Source organism: Oncorhynchus mykiss, chromosome 16 (assembly GCF_013265735.2).
Source record: "Oncorhynchus mykiss isolate Arlee chromosome 16, USDA_OmykA_1.1, whole genome shotgun sequence".
Taxonomy (NCBI): Eukaryota; Metazoa; Chordata; class Actinopteri; order Salmoniformes; family Salmonidae; genus Oncorhynchus; species Oncorhynchus mykiss.
This window is the reverse complement of record NC_048580.1, coordinates 46,922,579-46,948,801: the sequence shown is the minus strand read 5'-3', so window position 1 is coordinate 46,948,801 and position 26,223 is coordinate 46,922,579. Positions and strand designations below refer to the sequence as shown.

Here is a 26,223-nt window from a genome sequence, read left to right as displayed (position 1 = left end):
TTGTAATTCTGCTGTGCTATTCACTGGTGGTAAAAACACCGCACAGAGTGGTGGTGGTGGTGTGTGTTTTTGTGCGCGCTTGTAAGTGCACGTGTGTGCGTGCGTGCATATAGTTGGGTGGGTGGGTGTGCGTGCGTGCATATAGTTGGGTGGGTGGGTGTGCATGCGTGCATATAGTTGGGTGGGTGGGTGTGCGTGCGTGCATATAGTTGGGTGGGTGGGTGTGCATGCATGTGCATACATTTAATTTTGGGTCCAATTTTCCTTCTTTTCATCCGGACAGCTCAGTGGAAAATACCCCTCGGTAGAAATGCCTTTAAAATGGTAATGAAATCACATTACCTTGGCTCCTACTGCCATCTAGTGACTGAGATAAACGGATAACAGACATACCTCTGTAACATGTTGTATGAGGTTCCCAAGAGTACAAGAAACTGTTCAATCTAACATATCATTTCAATCTTTCTTTTCCTTTCTCCTTTGCCCTTTTCCCGCCTCAATGACACCTTCAACTCAATAACGAAACCACAACGGCAATCAAACAAAATAAACACAATCCGTGAAACACATTCTCCAACTTAGAATGACAACCAGCTTGACCCAGATGAACTGGACCTGGAGGTTCTGGATAACGCTGTCCACCTGCCCAGCCCCCATCAGCTGAGGAACAGGGCCTCCATGCTGGGCGAAGGACCAGTCGTCGTGGGTGGGGGTGGTGTGGTGGTGGTCCGCGGGCGAGGTCACCGTGACTCTCCAGGCCTGCTCCACACGTTGCTGAGTAACAGCCAGGAGCTGGACAGCGGGGTGGGTCGTACAGACGAGAGTACCCGCAATGAGGAGTCCTCAGAACACGACCTACTAGGGGACGACCAGACCAGCGCCCCCACCACCAACGCCACCAACACCCCCGGCAGCATGCGCAGGTTCCACTCTGGCCAGGGGGACAGGGACACCCCACCTCTTCTACATGGCCACTCCACAGAGTTCCACTTCAGCACGGACTCTCTACTGGGTCTGGACTGTCTGGGTGGGGGAGGAGGTGGTGACCTGGCAGGGGAGAGGGTCTACGCAGCTGACCCAGTGATGATGATGATGCCGGGTCTGACAGAAGAAGAGTGTGAGAGGTACAGGGAACTCTTGGAGATCAAGTGTTATTATGAGAAGAACAGCAATGCTCTTCTGCTGCTGGGGGAGCATGGGGGTCATGGGGGACAGGGGGGCGATGGGGGGATTCCTCTGGATGTGAACAGGAATGAGAGCCTGATGCAGCATGAGATGGCCCTCGTGGAAGAGGAGCTACGCCACCTGGAGTTCAAGTGTCGTAACATCCTGAGGGCCCAGAAGATGCAGCAGCTCCGGGAGCGCTGTCTGAAGGCATGGCCCCTGGAGGAGGAGAGTGGGGCCGGGGCTGGGCGGGTGGCTCCTTTGGTTAGCGAGGAGTCCTGTCACCATGAGCTGTCAGACATTAATGAGCTCCCTGAAAGGGAGCGCTCCGACAAGGACAGCACCAGCGCCTACAACACAGGAGGGGAGAGCTGCAGGAGCACCCCTCTGGTCAGCGAACAGTACCCCTCCCCCTCTGCACATGGCCACAGCAGCTTGGAGGGGGGAGACTCTACCTCTTTGCCATCGCGGACCCCCAGCCGGCACAGGGAGAGGGGAGGCAGGAGTGAGAGGGGGCAGGCTAACCTGAACCAGCCCTACTCCCCTAGCTCACACAGGAGGGGAGCGGAAGTCAAGACCTCTAGCCCGAGAGGGGCCAAGTTCAGATCCTTGTCCCGCGACGGGGGGGCAAGGAGGGGGTCAGACGGAGGGGTGAGATGCCCCAAAACCAATGGGACAGTGGAGGGGAGGGAAGGGCGTAGCGCTGAGAACAGTCCTTATCTGTCCCGCCGCCACTCTGGCTCCAGAATCCCCCTGCGCTACCAGAGCTGCATGCAGCTGAGGTCCCCCTCCACATCCGAGGGCCTGGAGAGACCCAGGGATGGCAGCGAGAGTCCCATGAGCCTGGGGAGCACATGCAAGGACATCCCCCAGGGCCCTGTGTCCATGCCATCCTTACCCATCCCCCCTCCCCTGCCTCCGCCGGCCTCGCCGCGTATGGAGTGGAAGGTCAAAGTACGCAGCGACGGATCTCGCTATGTTGCCAAGCGGCCCGTTAGGGACCGCCTCCTGAAGGCCCGGGCCATTAAGATCCGGGAGGAGCGCAGCGGCATGACCACGGACGACGACGCCGTCAGCGAGATGAAGATGGGCCGCTATTGGTCCAAGGAGGAAAGGAAGCAGCAGCTTCTCAGGGCCCGGGAACAGCGCAGACGCAGGGAGTTTATGATGCAGAGCAGGCTGGACTGCCTGAGGGAGAGGGATAGGGAGTCCAGTGGCGGTGGACAACAGGGGGCTCCGCAGGGACAGGAGCCCACTACCATCTTGGAGCTGAGCCACAGGAGGAGCCAGAAGAAACGGAGCCGTAGGATCCTGGACAACTGGATCACCATCCAGGAACTACTGGCCCACGGAACCAGGTCCCCTGACGGCAAGAAGGTCTACAACCCTCTGCTGTCAGTCACCACTGTCTAATGGAGAGGGTGGAAGACCGAGAAAGAAAAGAGAGGGTGACCAACAAAGTGAGATCGAGAGGAAGTGTAAGAGTGATTGAAATAAATGGTCCAGAGGAAGTGGGTTGCTTTGGAGAGGGAAAGAAACCAACTGTCGACTGATCTGCCATTGCATATTGGAGAGAGATTGGGTGATAGAGTCTGTACAACCTTCTCCTTAGTTACCAACAGCTGTGATGAAGGAAAAGAGAGGGGAGAGAATGGCGCAGTGTAGAAGAGAATAGAATTACTGGTAACCCATACTGCAAGCTGTCATTTCTGCCTGAAAGAATTATAAACATAAGCAGGTAGGCAAGACAACAGAAGTGAAAAGAAAGTGCTGGTGAATTAAACCAATCTGTAGCTATTGACCAGCGTTTCTTTGCTATACCATTCTTATTAGGACAGTGCCTCGAACGCCCACTAATAAGCTTGTGTATGGCATTTAACAGAGTATACAAAGCACATTGGCCAACAAGAATAAAGTAAAGGACAACATGACTGACTAATGAATGAAATGTCGACATTGTGGTAAGATCTGACGAGCACGTTTTAATATGAATAAATTGAGAAGCACAGTGAGGGGGAAAAAAAAGCACACCAAATCCCACAGCACAGGAAACATGACAACTATATCTCTGGTGGTTGAGAGCTGAGGAAATCTTCTTGAACGTGTCTTCTGATGGCTGGTACGATCGTATTCTGCGGTGGAGTTACTTATACAGTATGACAGCACAATCTGAGGAGTTGAAAGTGGTTCTTTGACATTTGATTACTTGCATGTTGACTATAAATGTTAAGTAACATATACTTCAAAAAACGTGACAAAAAGTTGGTGTGAAATTGTGGATGTGACATGTTCTTAATTTGTTGACTTCTTAGACTAGAAAACAATGTGGCTGTTTGTTCAGTATACCGTGATGTCTGGTCCATAAACGTTTTACAATAAAAGCCTTTTCTACATAATTTGTTGAAGTGATTTCGTCCTTTTTATTGTTTGCATATTTTCTGCCATACACCACCATGCTCAAAACTGTCCCAAGGGAGTTGCTGAAGCTCAGGAACAACTACACCTGTGGTTTAGGTTCACAACACAAGGAGTGTACTAATCGATTCAGCACCACACATTTCACTATTCTGTCAAACCACTTAAAGAAATTCAGATGGAAAAAAGGACAGGAGTCAAAAGATTCCTAAAACAATTCTAAACTTTTATTTTCTAACAAGAGTGAAAAGAAACAAAAAGGCAACATTGAAATGAAAAGTTTATACACAAACGCACGACAACTGTGTGTCTGCAATATCAATACCAATAATAATTATTATTTTAACCAAGAGGAGAAAAAGTAAATTGTGATAAAGTGAAGTGTTACTTTAGTTTGGAAGTGGAGAGAGAAAGGGAGAGAGTGAGAGAGGGGGAAGAAGAGACAAAAACATGACAGAAAATGATAAATCTGAGGGGATCTAAACTAATGAAAGAGAGAGTAGTGAAAGAGCGCAAGAGCAAGTAAGTGAGAGAATGAAAGAGATACCTATTTTGGGAAAGTAGCACCAAAAAACATTCCCAAAATATCCAAATGGGTTTTATTCAAAATGCAAAATCCCCTCTGACAACCCAGCCTCAACAAACAAGATCAAATACAAAAAAATACAAGTGTTACCACGGTGACCATCGACACCTATGATCTGCTGTGATTCACAACCTTCCACCGTACTGAACTTCAGCTGTATGTAAGCTTCATGCCCAAAAACCCCAGAAAAATAAATCAATATCATTCATTTCTACTTCAGTAAGTGGGTAAGTGTGGGTCAACTTAACCGGACCACTGTGTCTGTCTGTTTGAGGCCTGTTCCAAACTAGCATTTAATAGAGCTGAAAACACATAGCATACCGACTGACTGACCTGGATCCCTAATTAAGACCAAGACACTCTCCAATGACGAAGCCAGCTCACACACTCCGAACACGTTCACTGGGAGGATGGAGGGAGGTAGATAGCGAAAGACAGACGGGGGGGGTGTAAAGTACAGGGTCGGAAGAGAAAGATCAGAGTGGGAGGGCAGGAGAATTAGACAGGAGTGTAGAATCTAGATGTAGGAGCTCAGAAAGAGAGAACCACTGTGTTAGTGTTTAAGAAGACGGGATAGACGGGTGGGGGAGCTGTAGACGGGTGGGGGAGCTGTAGACGGGTGGGGGAGCTGTAGACGGGTGGGGGAGCTGTAGACGGGTGGGGGAGCTGTAGACGGGTGGGGGAGCTGTAGACGGGTGGGGGAGCTGTAGACGGGTGGGGGAGCTGTAGACGGGTGGGGGAGCTGTAGACGAGTGGGAGGGCTGTAGACGGGTGGGGGAGCTGTAGACGGGTGGGGGAGCTGTAGACGGGTGGGGGAGCTGTAGACGGGTGGGGGAGCTGTAGACGGGTGGGGGAGCTGTAGACGGGTGGGGGAGCTGTAGACGGGTGGGGGAGCTGTAGACGGTGGGGGGGGGCTGTAGACGGGTGGGGGAGCTGTAGACGGGTGGGGGAGCTGTAGACGGGTGGGGGAGCTGTAGACGGGTGGGAGGGCTGTAGACGGGTGGGGGAGCTGTAGACGGGTGGGGGAGCTGTAGACGGGTGGGGGGCTGTAGACGGGTGGGGGGCTGTAGACGGGTGGGGGGCTGTAGACGGGTGGGGGAGCTGGCTGTAGACGGGTGGGGGAGCTGGCTGTAGACGGGTGGGGGAGCTGTAGACGGGTGGGAGGGCTGTAGACGGTGGGGGGCTGTAGACGGGTGGGGGAGCTGTAGACGGGTGGGGGAGCTGTAGACGGGTGGGGGAGCTGTAGACGGGTGGGGGAGCTGTAGACGGGTGGGGGAGCTGTAGATGGGTGGGGGAGCTGTAGACGGGTGGGGGAGCTGTAGACGGTGGGGGGGGGGCTGTAGACGGGTGGGGGAGCTGTAGACGGGTGGGGGAGCTGTAGACGGGTGGGGGGGCTGTAGACGGTGGGGGGGGGCTGTAGACGGGTGGGGGAGCTGGCTGTAGACGGGTGGGGGAGCTGGCTGTAGACGGGTGGGGGAGCTGTAGACGGGTGGGGGAGCTGTAGACGGGTGGGAGGGCTGTAGACGGTGGGGGGGGGCTGTAGACGGGTGGGGGAGCTGGCTGTAGACGGGTGGGGGAGCTGGCTGTAGACGGGTGGGGGAGCTGTAGACGGGTGGGGGAGCTGTAGACGGGTGGGGGAGCTGTAGACGGGTGGGGGAGCTGTAGACGGGTGGGGGAGCTGTAGACGGGTGGGGGAGCTGTAGACGGGTGGGGGAGCTGTAGACGGGTGGGGGGGCTGTAGACGGGTGGGGCGGCTGTAGACGGGTGGGGCGGCTGTAGACGGGTGGGGCGGCTGTAGACGGGTGGGGCGGCTGTAGACGGGTGGGGCGGCTGTAGACGGGTGGGGCGGCTGTAGACGGGTGGGGCGGCTGTAGACGGGTGGGGCGGCTGTAGACGGGTGGGGCGGCTGTAGACGGGTGGGGCGGCTGTAGACGGGTGGGGCGGCTGTAGACGGGTGGGGCGGCTGTAGACGGGTGGGGCGGCTGTAGACGGGTGGGGCGGCTGTAGACGGGTGGGGGGGCGGGGGGGCGGCTGTAGACGGGTGGGGGAGCTGTAGACGGGTGGGGGGGAGCGAGCTGTAGACAGGGGGGGATGGCCTGCATCTTTCCTTCCACAGTTTGACGCTGTCTTCCGGCCCAGAGTGATCTGTCCATTCTATTATCTCCAAACGTCTGACCATTCCTTTCTCCAGTGTTGCATCCATAATCATATCATAAGATCTGAGGGAGAGGAAGAAACAGAAACAAAGACCGTTGGAGAGAGAGAAGCATGAGTTTAACTGGTTCAACTTCTTTCAAATAAGTAATGCAACTAATTATCTCGAACAAAAGTTTTAAAAAATACACGAGGGACTAAAAATAGAAAATAAACAAAAGAGCAAAACAAAAGTGCCGGGGTGTGTCTGGGTGAGCGTCACCCCGGGGTGTGTCTGGGTGAGCGTCACCCCGGGGTGTGTCTGGGTGAGCGTCACCCCGGGGTGTGTCTGGGTGAGCGTCACCCCGGGGTGTGTCTGGGTGAGCGTCACCCCGGGGTGTGTCTGGGTGAGCGTCACCCCGGGGTGTGTCTGGGTGAGCGTCACCCCGGGGTGTGTCTGGGTGAGCGTCACCCCGGGGAGTGTCTGGGTGAGCGTCACCCCGGGGTGTGTCTGGGTGAGCGTCACCCCGGGGTGTGTCTGGGTGAGCGTCACCCCGGGGTGTGTCTGGGTGAGCGTTACCTCGGGGTGTGTCTGGATGGGAATGTGGTTGAGGGGCCGGGTCTTCTTGGACTCTGAGGTGTCCTGGGACCGGGGTCCTCCCTCCGCCCCTGTGTCGCCCCTCTGGCTCTTTCTCTTCCTCTTGTCCTTGGCCCGCCCCCCACGGCCCGCCCCTTTCTGCTCCTGGAGCTCAATCTGAAGAGAGAAGGGGAGGCAGGACAAAACATGATACATCAACCCACACTATTCAGACAGTTTAAAACTAATAGAGCTACTGACTATAACTAAATGGGAATTGGATTTAAGCTATTACAACATACACTAAATGGTAAAGGTTTCCTGGTCACTCACCAGTATGAGTGTTTGGAGTGTGTGTCTCTGTGGCTCTGAAGCAGCCTGGAGGACCCTGTGGATGGTGCTGGTCTGGTCCAGAGACACCTCCAGCAGGTCTCCCTCCAGCTGCAACTCCTCTAGCTGGGTCCTGGTGGTCAGGGACAGCTCTATCACTGGGCCTTTTAGTGAAGGGACCAGTGGCAGCAGAGAGCCCACACCTGGGTGGAGATAGAGGGGTACAGTCAGACACAGGAGAAAAAGTCTCCTGGGTTACATCATGGACTGGAGGTGTTACAATATTGGCTACTAACCTGTTACATTGTAACGGCTTATGCCGTTTTCACATCCAGCCTGCGTGCCACCGTTCATCTCTTTCTTTGGGGTCTTCTTGGGAGAGTTCTCCTCTGTGAGGTCTATCACTCCCTCTCCCTCCCCTCCCTCAGAATCCGACAGCACTATCACCGACTCAGAGTTCCCTTTCTTCCCATCCTCCTCCTCCTCCTCTCCCTCCCTGTGAGGCTGGTTCTGTTTAAGCTCCTGCAGCCTCTCTAGTGCCCCCTGTATCTCTGGGCTGTCCAGTGCCTCCTTGGCGCGCCCCTGCCAGGTGATGGCCCTCTCTGTGAGACACTGCAGAGCCTCTCCCTCTGGCAGACGGACGGGCAGCCTCTGGAGCGCCACCAGCAGGGCCAGGATGGTCTCCAGACGCGGGCGCCGCGAGCGCTGGCACCGGGGGCACAGGAAGCGTGAGTCCCAGTCCCACCAGCAGAGGGGGTTGGTGGGGGGCTCTGAGGAGGGGAGCAGGAGGGAGGGGAACGGGACACACCCACCGTGGAACCAGTCTTTACACAGGTGGCAGCGCAGCAGAGGGGGGCGAGGCGCCCGGCCACACACACACACTGACTGGGGAGGAGAGGCACTGCCTGTCGTTGTGTGGTTACTGTCCCCGTTCCCCTTTCCACAGTTCTCAGAGTGGAGAGCTGTGTCCAGCTCCATGGGGTCCTCCCCCCACCTCCCACCTCCGTTCTCCTTGTCCTCCTGCTCAGTTTTTACCTCTTTCTCTTTCTTCTCCACACCTGGTTTAGACAGGTTGTCCTGCTGGAGCCTCAGCAGAGCCCCTTTCTCCTGGTGCTCTCCTTCTTTAAACGCCGTCACCTAGAGGGGGACAGACGGATTATGCACTTTTTAATGGTCCCTGCATGCTGTTTGCATGTGACTGAAGCGTCGCTGTAGCCCTAATAGAAACTGCCTTGTGACTAATCAAGTTGTTTGGATATGACATTCTGAAACTGGTAGGTAACACTAACACACTGAACAGACTAGAACCTGACAGCCATACTGTCTGGCTAGGCCAGACTCCATGCAGACTCACAATGGCTCCAGGGTCTCTCAGGTCCTGAGCAGAAAGGCCCAGAGTGTTGGTATCGGTGTCATCTAAACAACCCGTCTCCTCTCCCCTCGTTTTACGCTTCTCCACGCACGGACACAACACCTACAGCAAGACAAAGTTGTGAGGCTCAAGGTGTTTGTAAGAGTCACATGTTCACACACACACACACACACACACATAGAATGTCAGGGCAGACAATGTTCACATACACCCAAGACTTAGTTCAACAAAGTTTGCAGATAGATACTATGACTATCTATGGCCCAAGGCTTCCCTCCCTCTCCACTAAGCGTGATTGATATGTGCTTGGCAAAACAGCTGTAAATGAAGAACTAAGCAGGCCCACACAAGCACCACCTCTGACCTGTAGCAGGCTGTGCTGGCTGCTCTTCTTCAGGAAGGTCTTGGAGGCCTTGTCTCTCCAGGAGTGGGCGCTGGCTACCTGCAGCTCCAGCAGCCTGAGCTCCTCCATCCTGACTGGCAGGTCTCTCCCTATCGCCACCAGGCCCTCCAGGTCATCCAGACACGGGTAGTGCTCCCCATTCTACAGTACACACACACACGTGAGAGGAAGAGAGGACAAGCCTGGGTTACGTTTAGTAGGGCACAACTAAACAGAACAATGTCATAGACATGTACATTGTAGAACAAGCATACTTATCTGACCTGTATTCAGGCATTTCCTATTTGCAACATTGCACAACGTTTGCCAATTGAACGTGGCCCAGGTTATGACAGACAGTAAGAGTTGGTGCTACTTGCCTGGATCTCCTCCAGGTCAGTGACCCAGGCCCTGGCCCGGCTCAGACAGCCCCGGAGAGACAGGATGTTGGGCAGCTTGACTGGGATGAGCTGGGCCTCGTTCACTATGGCCTCCAAGGTGGACAGAGGGTGCTTCTGCCTGCAATCACACCAGGAGAGAGAGGGGACATTAGGAACAGCAAAACAGCCTGAGAACAGTGAGTGAGTCTAAAAGAAAGAGCGATGAGTCTGTGGGTGAGACAGTGAGGAGAGAAAGAATGGTGGTGAAAGAGTGAGTCAGTATGAGGTGTCCCTCACCGTTGCTCCAAACAGATCTGGGCCTTCTCCTCCCAGCGTTCTGCTATCGTCAGCAGCTCCTGTAGCTCCGCCATGGCCGTTTCCACAGAGACGCTCTGGGGCACGATGCAGCCCGCCTCCATCAGGCTCCTGAGGACCACCAGGGTCACCTCACTCCCCTCGGGACCCATGGTCCGGCGCACCTCGCCTAGCCAGCGGCTCTGCTCCTGCATCCCCTTCAGGAGCTCACACTCAGGGGTATCGACAGGTAAGCCAGCCCCCTGCTCCAACAGGGCCTGAAGCTGCTCTGGGGGAGGGGCGTCTCGCCGCCAGTCCCTGTCGCTCACTAGAGCCTGGGCCTGAGTCTGGAATTCCTCTATCGTACGCAGGACCGCCTGAGAGAAAGGGGGAATTAAAAAGGAATGAGAGGAAGTAGGGAAGGAAGAGAGGGCCGGACATTAACAACGTTACAGCTACAGCAGAGTTACTGGTTTCTCTCTGGTGGATCAGGTCCAGCTGGAGGCTACTCACCTGTACGTCCTCCAGCTGGCTTATCACACAGGGCAGGTTCTCCATCTTCTCCACTAGAGCCTTGAGTTCAGCCAGGGTCATCCTCCTGTAACACATACACAGCAATGTTTGTCATGGTGTATGCGAGTCACCGTGGAGCTAAATGCATTGGGTATGGCAGTGGGTGTTACCTGGTCAGTTTCTTGTTGAGGAGCTCAGTGCTGGTCTGCTGACAGTGCTGTGTGTCAGTGAGGGTAGTGTTGAGTCTCTGGAGCAGCTCGTTGTCAGGAAACTTCTTCTCTGCTGCCTCTGCCTTCAGCACCTCCAGATCCGTGACACCTGGAGAAACATGAACTCAAAGTCAATATGCATTTTCATTCACTCTTAACTTCTTGGTGACAGGGGGGCCGTATTGAGTAGCTTGGATGAATAAGGTGCCCAGAGTAAACTGCATGCTACTCTGTCCCAGATGCTAATATATGCTTATTATTAGTAGTATTGGATAGAAAACACTCTGAAGTTTCTAAAACAGTTTGAATGATGTATGTGAGTATAACAGAACTCATATGGCAGGCGAAAACCTGAGACAAATCCAACCAGGAAGTGGGAAATCTGAGGTTTGTAGTTTAATTTATTGCCTATCCAATATGCTGTGTCTATGGGGCCAGATTGCACTTCCCAAGGCTTCCAGCAATGTCAACAGTCTTTAGAAAGTTGTTTGAGGCTTCTATTGTGGAAGGGTGTCGAATAAGAGCTGTTTCAACAAGTGGACTTGGCTGTGGCCAATCAGTTGTTTACTGCCTTCTTTTCCCTCTGTAATGAATATGTTATTGTCCGGTTGGAATATAATAGAAGATGTATTATAAAAATACCCTAAGGATTGATTGTAAACATCGTTTGACATGTTTCTACAAACTGTAATGGAACTCTTGACTTTTCGTCTGGATTTTGCACTCGCACATTGTGCCTTTGGAATAGTGAACTAAATGCAAACGAAACGGAGGTATTTGGACATAAATATGGATGTAATCGAATAAAACGAACACTTCTTGTGGAAGTGGGAGTCCTGGGAGTGCATTCCGACAAAGATCAGCAAAGGTAAGTGAAGATTTATAATGCTATTTATGACTTTTGTTGACTCCACAACTTGGCGGGTAACTGTATGGCTTGCTTTTGTGGCTGAACGCTGTTCTCAGACGATTGAATATTGTGCTTTTGCCGTAAAGCTTTTTTGAAATCTGACACAGCGGTTGCATTAAGAACAAGTTTATCTTTAATTCTATGTAAAACATGTATCTTTCATCAAAGTTTATGATGAGTATTTCTGTTATTTGATGTGGCTCTCTGCAATTTCTCTGGATGTTTTGGAGGCATTTCTGAACACGGCGCCAATGTAAACTGAGGTTTTTGGATATAAATATGAACTTGATCAAACAAAACATACATGTATTGTGTAACATTGAGTTCTGGGAGTGTCATCTGATGAAGATCGTCAAAGGTTAGTGATTAATTGTATCTATATTTCTGCTTTTTGTGACACCTCTTTGGTTGGAAAATGGCCGAATGCTTTCTGTGACTGGTTGCTGACCTAACATAATGATATGTTCTGCTTTCGCAGAAAAGCATTTTTGAAATCGGACACTGTGGTTGGATTAACGAGAAGCGTATCTTTAAAATGGTGTAAAATACTTATAGCTGTAATTTTGAATTTGCCGCCCTGCACTTTCACTGGCTGTTGGCAAGGTGGGACGCTAGCGTCCCGAACGATCCCAGAGAGGTTAAGACATTTCTTTGGGGACATTCAGTTAGAGAGGTGTGGTTCAGCCACACAAGAGTATAGAGCGGTATACATGTCAAGTGTATAGTTTGTGTCTATGGGTGTGTAGTTCTGACCTGTCTTGTTGCCCTCTTCCTGCTCCAGAGCCTCTTTCACTCTGTTGGCCCAGGAATCAAACGACTCAGCTCGCACTTTGAGCCGGTGTAACATGGCCAGCAGCTCATCCAGTGTGTACCTGTACCTGTAGGGAGAAGGAAATTGGAGGAGTCAGGTGTGAGGCGCTAGCGGTAAAGAAAGGCTACGTAGAGAGAGAGCGCGAGAGAGACTCAGTCGTACCTGAGGTAGAGTTTGTCTGTGGGGCAGTTACAGAGGTCCTGAGTGTGGTAGAGACAGACGAGGCGTTCAGTGCAGTTTGAACAGGCCAGGGCCGACAGGAAGCAGGTGGTCTTGCAATTATCACACTGCCTCTCATCATCAGGTAGCAGCTCAAACGCCTCCCTCTCAGCCTCTGTGATGCCCTGAGAGAACACACACACAGGGATTTAAGAAACCACACAGCCAAGCAACACTGCTTTACACACACACACAGTCAGTATTACACAACATACACCACTAACTCACATAAACCAAACAGTCAATATAGCGCAAGAAGCCACAACAATCAAACAACTCACACACACCACAAAGTAATTCCACTGAGTGCTCAAGTCAGTGACCAAACCACAGACAGGCCTATAGGAGACCCAGAGTAAACATCCATTCCCTTCAAATGTATTAGTCTCACCCTCTCCAGCAAGCCCTTGCGTAGCTCCCTCTCCTCCTGGACGATGCTGAACATCTCTCTGTGCGTGGCAGCGGCCAGGTTGAGGTCTAGCTTCTCTGGGCAGGCGGCCATCTTACAGGTCAGCTCCTCGTGGGAGAAAACACAGTACCGTCGCAGACGACGGTAGTGCTCGATACAGGAGCGCCCTGCGGGCAGCTGACGGACGGGGGTGGGTTTGAATGCAAGAGACATTTTGAAAACAACGTACGACACTCCCATTAGGATAGGTATAGAGACCTAGTTGGGAAGATTAGAGTCAGTTTAGTTCTCAGGACACAGATGAAGCCTTACCCAGTCTGCAGTGCAAAAGTTTACAGCTTCAGCAAAGTTGTATCCCTGATTGAAGCCGCTGTGGTAGGCTCTGGGGAAAGTGATGACAAACTCGCCAGCACATTGGTTGGTGCGCACAACCTGTCGATCAAATGCCACAAGGGACTCATCAGAATGGCCATCGTCCACAAATATATCTCGCATTTATTTGTCATAATCTCAACTCCATAATATTATGGAGGTGTAGTATGGGTATGAGAGGTTGTGTGTGTTACTTGCAATCCTAAGTGTGTGTCAGTATGTGAGTGGAGTTGAGAGGTTGGAAAAGCCGCCCATGGAGCGGTACCCCACGTCGCTCCATATACGCTCCATATACGCTCCATTCATTAAAATCACTTTTTAGACACCCATCTATTTTTGTAACTACCTACCATCTGGTTTTGAAGTACTGAAAACAAACCATATGATTTTAATGAAAAGTATTTTAATAAAGAACATGAAAAGGTGTCTAAGAAGCGCTCATGTCGTATTAAACGGTATTTAAAACAGGAACCAGATGGGAGGGCTAAGATAAAAAAACTTTTTTTGATTTAGGCTATATTATTTCAAGACTTCAAGAAAAATTGTGAAGCATTTGCAAGTACGACACACTAGGCTGGCAGGGACCTTAAGCGCTCAGCATTTGATCAAACTTGTTTTATTAAATCATTAGTGTCTATAAATTGCACATATAGGCTGTTACTTAGAATGAATTACAATTTAAACAAAAAAATGCTTTACTAGGCTCCATCTACAGCGCCTTGGAATTCAATTTTAAAAACACAAGTTTGGCCAGTCTGTGTCTTCAGGCACATGTGATGGTGCCTGGAGAGCAGGCCAGCAGCCTTGTGGAGCCACTGGGGATGATAAACACCCTTTTGGCCACTCTTGACAGGCTGGGTAGGCAGTTCTTCTGTATGTATGTAGGCCTAAAGGATTTGAAGTAAAATAACCCTAGAAAAACAGAAAGCTCCTTGAAAGAGGTAATATGCCAGGCCTATAGGGCCAAAATCAATGACTGCCTGTTGTCTACATAACAGAACAAACATTTTAAGAGATCAGATTTTTGGTTTAGAAATACTTTGCTACAACGACACACTTCGCTAACTACCCATCTCATTCCTTTGTGTTAGCCTGTGCACGTACTAAGGACACGCTCATGCTTTCGGGATACCTGTCTTTTCAGATTCCACAATGATTCTTTAGTTGTGGACATTACATCACTGCACTCCCTCTCTTGGTCCTCATCTTTGTAAGTCACCTTGATTTAGCAGCTGTGTTTTATATCAGTGTCTTTATGAAAATATTTAACTCCACGACAGTAGCGACAGCAAGGAGCTAGAGGAGCAAACAAGTAGACTACAAATGCATGCTGGGCCGGGCATGCCCTGAGCTTGTGAAGTGAAATTGGAGAGGGTGAGAAGGCCGATGCTCCAGCCTTTGGGAAACTCGCTCCATGCTCCAGTCAAATTGGGCACCCTCCACTCTCTGCTCACATACTCTGGTGTGTGTGTGTGTGTGTGACTTACCGGGACCCCGTGAGCCATGAGGATGTTGGGGTTCATAATAGTGACCAGCTGGTGGAGGAGGTCAGGCTGGAACTCAAACAGCTCTGGGGTCAGCTTCTTCATCACCTCCTCTAACTGCTCTGCTGCTACAGAGGGAACCCCGTACCACGTCTTAGGCTCACCCCTGGAGGAGGAGAGGGGGACAGAGAGAGGAGGGAGAGGTAAAGGGAACAGCGAGGGGAGAGAGAGAGGAACAGAGAGAGGGGGAGATGAGAACAGCGTTTCTCACTAACCATATCTATCAGTCAGTACATAGTCCTGTATAAAGCTATCTCAAACATCTACAGATGAACTACCTATTAATGCCCCATGTCACCTGTAGGGGTTGTAATGTTTTGTGTACTGTACAGTTAGTGTCCTCTTTACCAGTGCAGGTAGTTGATGGAGTAGCTCCAGTGGTCTTCGATGTGCCAGCAGAAAGCGGAGAAGACCATGCCCACGTAGAGCCAGGGCACCTTCATGCCAGAGATGTCTGCGTTGATGTGGCACAGCAGGGACTGCTCCAGAACTGGCATCACGTTCAGGTTCCAGCCACTCCGGGCATAGTCCTGCAGAGGGCAGCAAGAGGGTCAGACTAAACTGTGCAGGTTTAGTTCTGGAGGAAATATATATTGTCTTATACATGTTGTACAAGGATCATATTAATGGCATATCGATGAGAGCGGAATAGACAAACACTGTATATTTAAAGAACTAATAAAAGTAGATGACAACATGAGTGAAATATGAAAAGGCTGATAGCTAGTTACCGCTTCCTCTTGTGAGAGGTTCTTCATGCCGTTGTTCATGGGGAATCCACTGCCAAACTCTTTAGAGTGGATGTCGGCTCCATACTCCACTGTCACGTCCTCCTCTATACTACTGACCAACCGCCAGAACTCTCTCTCCACCAGCTCTGTCGGAACCATCTACACACAGACATTTGTAACAAACACAACAACAAAAAAACTCATATGGGAGAAGAATAATGTATCGAAATAATCAACTAGCATGTCTTCATCAGTAAGGACTAGTTTATCTCCACATCAGAGCAAAGCATTCATTTATAGTTTGTACAGGCGCACTTACATGGACAGGCATGTTGAAGTAGTCTGCTTTGAAGGTGTCGGCCATCTCCCCAAAACTCTGCAGGGTGTATTCCCTAGTAGCCTGCTCAAAACCAAAGGCCTCCGCTGGCCTCTTACACTCCTGGAGGGAAGAAGAGAGGCAGACAAGAGGCCATTGGAGAAATGGCTTGGATGGAGGAAAATCAAATAGTTACCAGACATACAGATGACTAGAATGTAAAAGTTTATGCCCAGAGTTTTTCCTGACAGGTTTACATGTCAGATTTACAATAGCCTGTGTTCAATAGACAGAATTCTCCTGACCAGGCATCCAGCCCCGGGTTCCATCAAACACACGTTTCCCCTACAAGCTACATCTACCAGAAAACTGCGTCAATGACTCCAGACTCCTCAATATACACAGAGGCTCCAGATTAATGAGACGGCGGATGGCTGCAGCCACAAAGCAGGATGTTTGTTTGAAAACAGGATGTTGTGGGTCTCAAAAGCTAGTTTTCCATCCAATCGGTGACAGATGAATGTGACTATTCAAATATCTGCATAAAGAAAATATGCGTGTTTCCACCAAATCAGTGTGTGATGAGGAAGTGCACACAAAATGGACTTTCTCATGTACCGAATAAAAAAAACTGAAAGTTCGATGCGTTTTCATCACATTTTCTACTCTACTGATAGTTTTGTCACAGAAAATGTTGGGTAAAATAGATAATAAGTCTACTCTGGTCTACGCACGTGCACTCTAGCCAACAGCTGGCAGATTCAGTGGGGGGTATGATAGTATGACATTATTATAGATAAGACAAGAGAATATTTACATTTGTTAAACAGCAGTCAAGCATCAATCATCATGTCACCAGAATAAGACCCTCCGTATTTATTGAAAGGGGCATCAAGCTCATCACTGTGCACTTTCACCACCCTGTGAAGTTCACCATAACTTATTTCATCTGTAGCCTAATACACTGCATGGTTTCCCCGAGTCGTAGTGAGAGGACCACACATGTCATCGCGTGACTCCAAGTTTACTTCGATATGATGGTTAATATATCAATATTTACTCATTTTTAAAAAAATAACATTTTCACTGCCATTTCTCCCATACAGGTAATTACTTTTACAGACACAAACAGATCCCACTATGTCGATTGAACAAATTATCTGGTGGCATTTATGAAATTGTACCGAAACTTCCTGTTTCCATCACAGCTGTCGTAATCATTTATTCATAGACGGTATGACTACTCTGTGGATGGAAACGTGGTTCATGACGCTCTCACCTCAGCCACACATTTTGGACAGCGCCAGTTGCCCTTGGGGGCCTCAGTGAGAGGGGGCAGCAGACAGAAGGTGTGGTAGTTGTCATCACAACCGTCACACAGCAGGAGCTTCTCATCCTCGTCGCCACGGCCACACATCCGGCACACAAACGAATCCACCTTAGCAGAACACAGAACAGATAAGTGAAATAGATTTAAAGTTCTGCATTTAAATTGCCACACTCAAATATGTTGGAAAGGAGCTGACTAACAACATATTACATGTAAATTGTTTACCCATTAAATTACTGGCAGCATAGATGGTTTTCAACTAGCTTTATTTATTTCCCCATTTAAATTGCCACCTTATGATTCGAATAGCTATAACATCTGATTTTGGATCAGACATAATCTACAGGGCTGGATTCCCAGACAGAGAATCTCCAGTGACCATGCTTCTTAGTCCAGGATAAGCCTTAATCTGTGCCTGTATAACTTGCCCATACGCGTGAATGGAGGCTAAGGCCCTTACAAACTGAGGGTTGCCGAGGTTACGTCTCAGCCTCATGGTCATCTTGGTGCAGGGCCCGTCACCGTTTTCACCACTGTCTTGGTCCCCGCTGTCATGAGCTGCTCCACCTTCATGTTTCTCTTCCTCTTTCTTCACCTCACTCTTTATCGTGGCATCAGAGGGAGGAGGAGCTGCTGTGGTTGTGCTGCCATCTCCTCCTTTCTCTTTGACCTCCCCTGGCTGCTCCTTGACCTGGACAGCAGGAGCTGCAGCCCGGACAGTCACAGTCTGAGGCAGCTCTTCTGGAAGGAGGGGAAATCGGAGAAGTGGTCTACATGCATCCAAAATTGCACCGTATTCTATATGATACTACTTTATGACCAGAGCCCACATTTCAGACCCAACTAGGGGAGGTGAAGAGCTGTAGCAGATTTGTGTTACCTTTCTTGGGAATGCTCTTATTCCTGGGCACCAGTCCTAGCCCCATCATCTTAGGCCCTGCACCGTAGATCTGTAGTTTCTTCAGCTCTGGATTCTTCTCTATGTCCTCCTCTGTGGGATCAGGCTAGGGTGACAGATGGCAAAAAGTCAGTAGGGAGATGCGATGGGAGCAACACCAATACACTTTCAGGTATACTGAGAGGGAATGGAGAAGCAGAGGGGTCAGGAGATGGTGTGAGGATAAGGTAGAATAGTAGTACTAGAGGGTCAGCAAGGAGAGTACAACCTCTCCATACAGTACATCTTTGTGTATTGACAGTTATTAAACAAAGGTAACGATCCACCACCGTGTTATAAGAAAAAGCATCCAAACACACGTCTAGACACACGTACCAATAAAGGAAACTAATTTGGGGAACCTACATACAAGTCTTAACTCAGCTGAGTGATTAATACAATTAAAAATGCACTCAAGTCGAGGTTGTGAGGCGTCATCTGCCTCAGATCCGAAATCTGTAAAACTTTTGAAGGGGCAATGATTCAGAGCATAAAATGCACAAAGCTGCGTTTGCATTTTCCAAATATTTTACTTTCTCAAAAGGCCAAGTGGAGTGTCTAACAGGGTTCTTGTCAAACACAACCCACGAGTTCAACTGCACTCAGCAGAACACATGCAGTCACACAATAGCGCTGCAGAAGTGAGGGAATGGAAGCATTAAGAAAGGACGCACAGAGACTGACTAACAGAAAATAGATAAGAGGAGAGAGAGCGATTCACACTGATTTCATAAACAAGTACAGGCAAGACAGATAATTGCTTATGCATTTGCATAAGTTGTTGCCAGGGACAAACAGTGAGTGGGTGGGTGAGTGAGTGGGATAAGGGCTAAAGACAGCGAAAGCTTGATGCTAGGCTGTTGAATGGTGATGTTTGCTAAGAGTTAGAAAAGGACGACAAGGGCCCTGCCGCAAAAAAAAAAAAAGTGAGAGAGAGAGAGAGGTTTGCTGCTAGAAAAACCGAGCCAGATAGAGACATGGGGCAAGGGTAGAGCCGGGAGAGAGCGAGGGGTTTGCTGCTCGAGAAACCGAGCCAGATAGAGACATGGGGCGAGGGCAGAGCGAGGACTCGCATTGTGCTCAAGAGAGACAGGCAGTACCGATGTAGAGATGTGTTGAGAGCCAGTGGAGAGAGGGTGGGGGGCAGAATCCTCTGGACCCTGCATAGGAAGACAACAGCAACAAAGAACTGAGACAGGAGGAGGAAGAAAAAGAAATGGCTGAGGAGAAGAAAAAAAACAGCCATTGGAAGAGTGAAAATGTATATGAAGAGATGGAAATCTGGTGTGATGAAATAGAATGACTTGTGTTTGACTGTAACAGGCGTGGGTAGACCATGTATTTGCCAAATATAGCTGTGCTTGTACTGATCACATCACAAGGTCCTTTTGATCTGTTTAGAACTGAGCCCTCAGAGAACGCATAGCCTAGGTCTCTCCAACCCTGTACCTGGAGAGCTACCGTCCTGCAGGTTCATGCCAACCCTCATCTAGCACACCCGATTCTAATCAATTAGCTGGTTGATAAGCTGAACTATGATAGTGACAACTTGGGTTGGGGCGAAAGTCCACTGGTGGGTAGCTCTCCAGGAACAGGGTTGGAGACCCCTGGCCTAGGTAATAAAACATTTCAGCAGAAAATTAAACACACACAGGGATGCAAACGTGGGTTTAAAACAAAACCATATCATCAGATTCTTATGGTGGGCTCTGACCAATCCGATGACATCTCAGTGTAAAGTTTAATGGGACAGTGCAAGATTTTAAGCCCTTTCTCTACTTACCCAGGGTCAGATTAAATCACGGACACCATTTGTATGGCTCTGCAGCCAGTGCTAGCTGTTCTGGTAGATTTCCAGTTACAGCTGGGCAACCTATGTCCCATCATGATTATGTACCCATAAAACACTTATATTGACCAACCAAACTATTCGCATTTATTTGAAACAATTTTTTTTCTCTTTCTTTTTTAAACTTGGTTAAAATAACCGTGTGGAATGGAATGCTACAACTAGTACGAATCACGACATAAGATAAAGTTGTTGAAAGCCTGGGCTTTCTTTTCTAGTAGAGGAGCTTCAGCACGGAACAGGTTTGTGTGTGTCTGTGTGACACACAAATGATGGGAGTTTGATCAGGACCGGGCTTGTCTTAGTGAGTTATGTTAGTCTATACAATCCTGGACAATAGTTGCCTCGTAAAATAAATTGCAAATAATACACTAGGCTATCGACTTTCATTCTTGAAAGCGGCAACTTTAGGACAATACCTTCTTAGGTTGGAATATTTGGAAAATACTACTGTTCATTGCTAATTTGTCTTGAAGCGGTTATGAAAGCGCTCTTTCACACACACGAAACGACCTTAAACGTCCTTCATACTGGAGGCAGACTCTGGTATCCATGAGTTCATCTAACTCTGGGTAAGGAGATGTCCAAAATATCACACCATCCCTTTAAGCATCGCCATTGTTCAAATCAAATCTGGAGTAAGGCATACAAGGAAGCAAATCAAAAAGATCTCACCACACCACCACTTTAAAATGCAAAATGGTACAAACAAAATGTATTCTATGGGTGAAAGACATGGGTACCCTACAGGTAAACTACAATGGGTTAGCAATGTTCAATGGCAGGGGTACCAAAATGAACAATCGGTGGTGTTGAAAGAGGGAAAGAAGGAGAGAAAGGAAGAGGGAGATATAGGGTGACATATAGCATATAACATGGGGCAAAAGGCAGTAGCAGCAGACACCATAGCAGCAGCATAGCGGTACACAGAGCAAGCATGCTGGTTGCATTCTGAGCGCATCGTCGGGTTCATCTAGATGTTCCTTTCCAATTTGGAGAGAAAGAGCTGTAACTCAGATTCAATTCATTTGGATTAATGACTAATTTGGTATTACGCCATTTCAAATCGGATTAATTTAGGAATACAACGATATTGAATGAAAAGTAAGAGATGAGTATTATTACATGATTCTATGGGCGTATGACAACTTTATCTTCCTGCCTAACCAAATCAGTCACTGATGTGTACCTAGAAGATAAAACAATCAGTGTGAAAAACCTATGAGTAACATGTGTTAATGGCAGGTGTTACCCTAGCTGAGATCTGTGAACCGGTGCAGATCAGTAGTTTCACTAGCAGTTCTCAGAAGACAGTACATCACCACCCAATGAATAGATTTGGACCCCATTCCTGAACGAGACTGGTTAAATATGGCTACTAACAGATTATGGTTGTGGAGAGTGAATGCTTACATCTTTGGAACTATCAACACGATCATGGAAATGAGTAAAATTAACCAACTTATATTAGTATCTGTGAACTACACACACGACTGATACTGTTAAGAGGGAAATGATGTACGTCGGTCATTGGAGCTTGTGTGCTGTCACTCACGTCTGGCTGGAGACGATTGGCTCTGCGTCCGTAGCTGCTCGTCTTGGAGGGCTGGACAGACTGGCGTAGGGGGATGGAGTGGGGCTTGTATTCTCTATGCACCTCCTCTCCATCATATAGCTTTGGCTTAGTCTGCTACACACAGAAATCCTGGGGTTAAACCCTCTTCAACATTCATGACTATGGATGGACACCATTTATAAACAGTGCAACTGACTTAACAAATAAAGAATGTAAGTCAATGCATGTCAAATTCTGTTTGATAGATCAGAGTTGATTGATTGCTTGTGTAAGCACAAAAGAGCAGGAGCAAAGTGGGTGAGTAGCGTTACCGGCAGGCTGGCACCAGTGTGGAACACCTCAAAGGGGTAGACAATCCTCTCGTAGTGTGAGCGCAGGAGGGAGCCAATGTTCTTGCCTGGAGGGTAGCCAAGCTTCTGGGCAACGCGAGCCCAGCGCCTCTCCTTACTGACTATATCAAACCCTCCCTCCTCTATCACAACCTACAACACAAAATAATATAAGTGCGGACAACTCAGTTTTACTGGCTAAAGTACTATTGGATAGTGTTAGCAATGGTAAGAGTCTCAACAGGTCTTATTTTTTAGTTTTACAGAAATAAGACATGCAACAGGGGGTTTACTGAGAAATGTTAAATGGGTCAGTCAGCTCTGGCACCTTGGACAGGCTGAAGAGGTCCAGGATGCGCCTCTCGATGTTCGGGATCTTGAGAGAGGATCCCTGGATCTCCCAGAACTTGGCGATCCGGTCCAAGTAGTTTAGCTTGACTCGTGTCTCCGCCTAAGGGGGGGGGGGGGGGTCAGGATTGAATATTATTAGAATGGACTGAAAACTAAAATATAATCTTTGGGTCAACCAGAACATTCTAAAACAGTTCTTCAATATCAACCCATAGCAATAGAACAGGCTTGGAAGCTCTAACCCTGGCAATGTGACTAATAAACTCATGTTAACATGAGCAATGGCTGCCTGATGATGGATTGCCATGGTAACATAGCATGATTTGTAAAAAAAATTAAATAAAATCGAACTGATGTAGCTCATGCAATGGAATGTATTTTGTGTAATGTCAGTTGAGTTGACTCACAGCACAGGTACACTTCCTGCTTTTACTTCCTGGCATGGATACACTCAAAATGGATGCCAGTCTACCCATTATCCATCATTGACTTGAATGGGGATGGCCGTTCTATTCATTCCATTTCTGAGACTCAACTATACAATGATACAATATATGAGGAGAGAGACGAACCTCCAGCTCATTAAGTCTCTGTATACGGGGTGTGAAGCGGAAGCTATCCACCTCCACAGCAAAGGGTGGCTGCCAGTCCTGTGGGGAAAGGAAAGCTTTGATCAATGTCTGTCTATGTTTGATGTAAACACTTGTCATCCTGCAATCCCTCAATCCTGTGCTCAGCTTGTAAGAAAGAGAACATGTACTTGTGTTTGCTAGACACACAAAGAAACACAAATAACAGTGAGACTACACCAGATTGGTTAAGGTAAGAGGAAAACAACCATATTCAACTCCCCACAGGTTTCATGGGGTTACATGATAGATGCATGTCACCAGTAAACACTTACAGCAGGAGGACGAATCTTGCAGATTCCAGACTTCTCTGCAATTGGACGGATCTTGGCAATGTAGCCCAGGGGATCCTGAAACTCCTCCCATGACGGCTCGAACACTGGGCACTCTGGAGGAGGCACAAAATCTTCCCCCTCCATCGCCCTGGCAACAGGTAAGGTCAAATCTGCATGTCAAGTCACTGCACAGTGCAGCTACTTACTTAGCTAAGCAGATTGGCAGTCAAAATAACTGTCACCATGAGAAGTCCGGGCAAAATATAAGAGTTCTTGCTAATCAATGGTAATTACAATGAATGATACAGGCCCTATATATAGACTACGCATTGATTCTTGTCTTATAAGGCTGGAAAAACCATCTTACCCGATCATAACCCCAAACCTAAGATTGTTTATGTAGTTATGTAGTTATTGGAGTCTTTGTAAACAGTGCATTCTACATAACACATTTACTATAAAAATTGTATATTTCAAATGCATTTCTTGAAAATATCCACTTTGGGTTCAAAGTTAGGCTAAGGAGAAAATAATCACACGGGATTTTTCCTTATGGGATTACCAGTTCTTCAAAAATTCATATGTACAGTACCATAAATGTAATGGATACATTAACAACGCTTTAGAGTATGTTTTTCATCAGATCAAAGTGACACAACCTACAATTTTGAATTGCCATTGTTTTACAAACATTACATGATTCTTCTACTTGTGAATAATGTATTTGAATTGAATCATGTTCTAATAGTTGGAACAAGTCTTTGGAACATCATGGAACCTTCAATCTAGTAAAACACCAAATCCCCAAACCTGTTAACCCAATATGGGGGAGGCGTTCTTTGTAACTGTTCTCCCCTCCCCCTACCTTACAGACACAGCAAATAATGCACTTCTTACATGGTGCCATTCTTGTCTCATAAGGTCAAATTGGTGTTTGGTCATCAACAGAAAATAATACACTAACTAACAAAGTATGTTGATACTTGGTGATATAAAAAGACTGTCTGGGATATGGTTTGTTTCCTACAATTGATTTCACAGAACCCATCTGATGGCCTCCTACATTTCATTTCAATAGAAAATAATGATAAAGACATTTGAGGAAGATTCCTACACAAATGCTGGACATATTCTCTACATATAGCTAAAGCCCCTAATCTCAACATAAAACGTCACAGGATTTAAAGGCCTGATTGCATCCATCCACGCAAGACCAAATATGGGGATTCAAGTTAAGAAACAAATGAATATAGCCATTGTCAAACATCACAAAATATGGGTCATTTGTCACATAGCTAACTACATAACGGGAGGTCCTTGGTGACTGACAGGCTACAACAATCCCAAGCTGTTTGGTTTACTTTAAGTTTCACTGTAGTTAGTTGGTTAGTTGCTAACTAGGATTTCTCTAGCTAGCATCTTAGCTAACTTTCCGGATAAGAAATATGGCTAGCTAGAGTATAGCTAACGTTATTAGACTTACATGTTAGATAACGTTAGCTGGCACTTGGACAGCAACTCTGCCTGACACGTTCAACGTGATCAGAGGAAATTATGGACTCAGGTGTCACCAATAATATGATGGGCGGTGTAGGTGTCTTGAAAGCTCACGGGGTCTATTGTTCAGCACTGGGTCACGATTACTGTGGCTGAAGCTAACGTTACGGCCTCCACTTTTCAGCCCATCCCAGGCAGCACCTCCGGTCTCGGGTAGCACTGCGAATTGGCGTGGAAGTTTCACTGGAAATATTGGTTCCTTCTCTGTTTCGTACCTGTCCCAAGACAGATATTAATTGTTTTATTTTTAATCAAAATACTCCGGACAATCCCGTAGACAATTATTTCTCCTGAGACTACCCTCCTCCCTGTTGACAGTGTTGTTGTTGTTTAGCTCGGCTGGCTAACGTTACCTACGTTAGCGAGCTGTCGCTGGTTAGCTAGCTACTGAAGCTAGTAATGTTACGAGCTAACGTTAGCTAGCGAGCAAGGTCCAGATAGCTCACGTAAAGTTGCCCGTTTTCAGCGTCGCTTCCCCCATATACCCACTTCTGTTTGATTATAAGTGTAAAGATGATCCACTTTGAAGACTCGTTTGCTTGTAAACGAGTATCTCTGTGAGAATGATGTCCCCATCAAATCAATTTGTGACCAATTTCGCTATCCCCCGTTCATCCTGTCTGGGTTTAAACGCCATCTTAGTTTCATCATTGCCTAAGCGCAACCTCAAGTCTCTCAACTACTACGACAGCTTAGTTATTTGAGTGGAAGAGAGGGCAGGAATTAGTCCCTCCACGTTCGTTCGATTTAGAGAAAGTAGTTCGGAGACGCATTTTCTCAGATCTTGACTTACTTCACAAATTATGATACCCATTCACGGAATTATTTACTAATACACGCTTAAAATTAGTACATAGTTTAAAACGTGTGTCATTGTTTAAAAAATGCTGATGTGGAGGATGGCAGAAGTGCATGCATGCACGCAGGTGGCGTGGTATTAGTTAATACCTACTGGCATGGTATTAGGCACGTACACAGTTTACAGTAGCTATAAAGGCTCAGTGCTGTCCAGAATCCTTGGGCTGTCTCTACCCTAAACTTAACCCCTACCCATAACCCTAACCGAACCATAACCGAACCATAACATAACCCTAACCATTTTCAGTGGAGACTCATTCAGGGCAGGTGGGGGCAGAGCCCCACGTGAATAGCAAAAAATAATAATAAAAATACAAAATAACATATAAGTTTGCAAACAATGTAATTTTTTTAAATTGAATTAATAAAGCTGCTGAAAACATGGTCTCTTTTTTGCTTTCTTGAGTAAGGCAGCTCTGTATGTATTTCAGCCTAGCTCAGTGCTTTCTGTGGTGGAGGGGCAGCCAGGGAAAATACAAAGGGTATGGTTTGGTAATCTTCTCTAGTTGCGCCATCATTGGCTCCGTGTTCTGTCACTCATCTGGACACTTGTCGCCGCAAAATCTACAGGGAGATCAAGAAAGTTCAGGCACCCTTGGGTGCTGCCAAAGATTTACATTAGAAGTGCCCATCAAAGAAGGCTCAAGGTCATAGCCACAGATAAAATAACATCAAATCGCGTTATATCTACCGTAGCTTTGATTGGATTTTTTATATTTCACCTTTATTTAACCAGGTAGGCTAGTTGAGAACAAGTTCTCATTAGCAACTGGCCAAGATAAAGCATAGCAATTCGACACTTACAACAACACAGAGTTACACATGGAATAAACAAAACATACAGTCAATAATACAGTAGAACAAA

General features: G+C 47.9%; 3 protein-coding genes across 9 annotated transcripts in view; 1 reads left to right on the top strand and 2 right to left on the bottom strand.

Moving 5' to 3' along the window:
• The window catches only part of LOC110492777 (PDZ domain-containing protein 4), a 29,343-nt gene extending 25,782 nt beyond the window's left edge, over positions 1-3,561 (top strand). For both annotated transcript variants that reach the window (XM_036945843.1, XM_036945842.1), the window contains one exon: positions 583-3,561. In XM_036945843.1, coding sequence (XP_036801738.1) covers positions 583-2,577 — 1,995 coding nt within the window. In that variant the 3' untranslated portion in view covers positions 2,578-3,561. The remainder of the gene's footprint in view (positions 1-582) is intronic.
• A 1,157-nt stretch (positions 3,562-4,718) lies between these two features.
• Positions 4,719-6,368, bottom strand: LOC118939461 (extensin-1-like). Its single transcript, XM_036945778.1, has one exon. It carries the CDS (start codon positions 6,366-6,368, stop codon positions 4,719-4,721), a length of 1,650 nt encoding a protein of 549 aa, XP_036801673.1.
• Positions 6,354-25,355, bottom strand: LOC110492776 (lysine-specific demethylase 5C). 6 transcript variants are annotated; one of them, XM_036945837.1, is made up of 29 exons: positions 24,990-25,353; positions 24,427-24,715; positions 22,944-23,091; positions 22,612-22,689; positions 22,017-22,139; positions 21,671-21,841; positions 21,339-21,473; positions 19,035-19,094; positions 17,878-18,001; positions 17,458-17,738; positions 16,947-17,105; positions 15,671-15,790; positions 15,352-15,510; positions 14,969-15,150; positions 14,564-14,726; positions 13,017-13,136; positions 12,687-12,881; positions 12,239-12,420; positions 12,019-12,143; positions 10,317-10,464; positions 10,147-10,231; positions 9,637-10,010; positions 9,340-9,478; positions 8,942-9,121; positions 8,560-8,679; positions 7,502-8,342; positions 7,209-7,408; positions 6,879-7,052; positions 6,354-6,384 (listed from the first exon to the last, which is right to left on the bottom strand). In XM_036945837.1, coding segments are annotated over exons 2-29 (4,797 nt in total). In that variant the 5' UTR covers positions 24,429-24,715; positions 24,990-25,353; the 3' UTR covers positions 6,354-6,375. The 6 variants fall into 6 exon arrangements, with proteins under 6 accessions (XP_036801732.1, XP_036801733.1, XP_036801734.1 ...); XM_036945838.1 differs by having other exon boundaries at positions 21,339-21,470; positions 24,427-25,355; XM_036945839.1 differs by lacking the exon at positions 24,427-24,715 and having other exon boundaries at positions 24,990-25,354.
• Between the last annotated feature and the right edge of the window lie 868 nt (positions 25,356-26,223).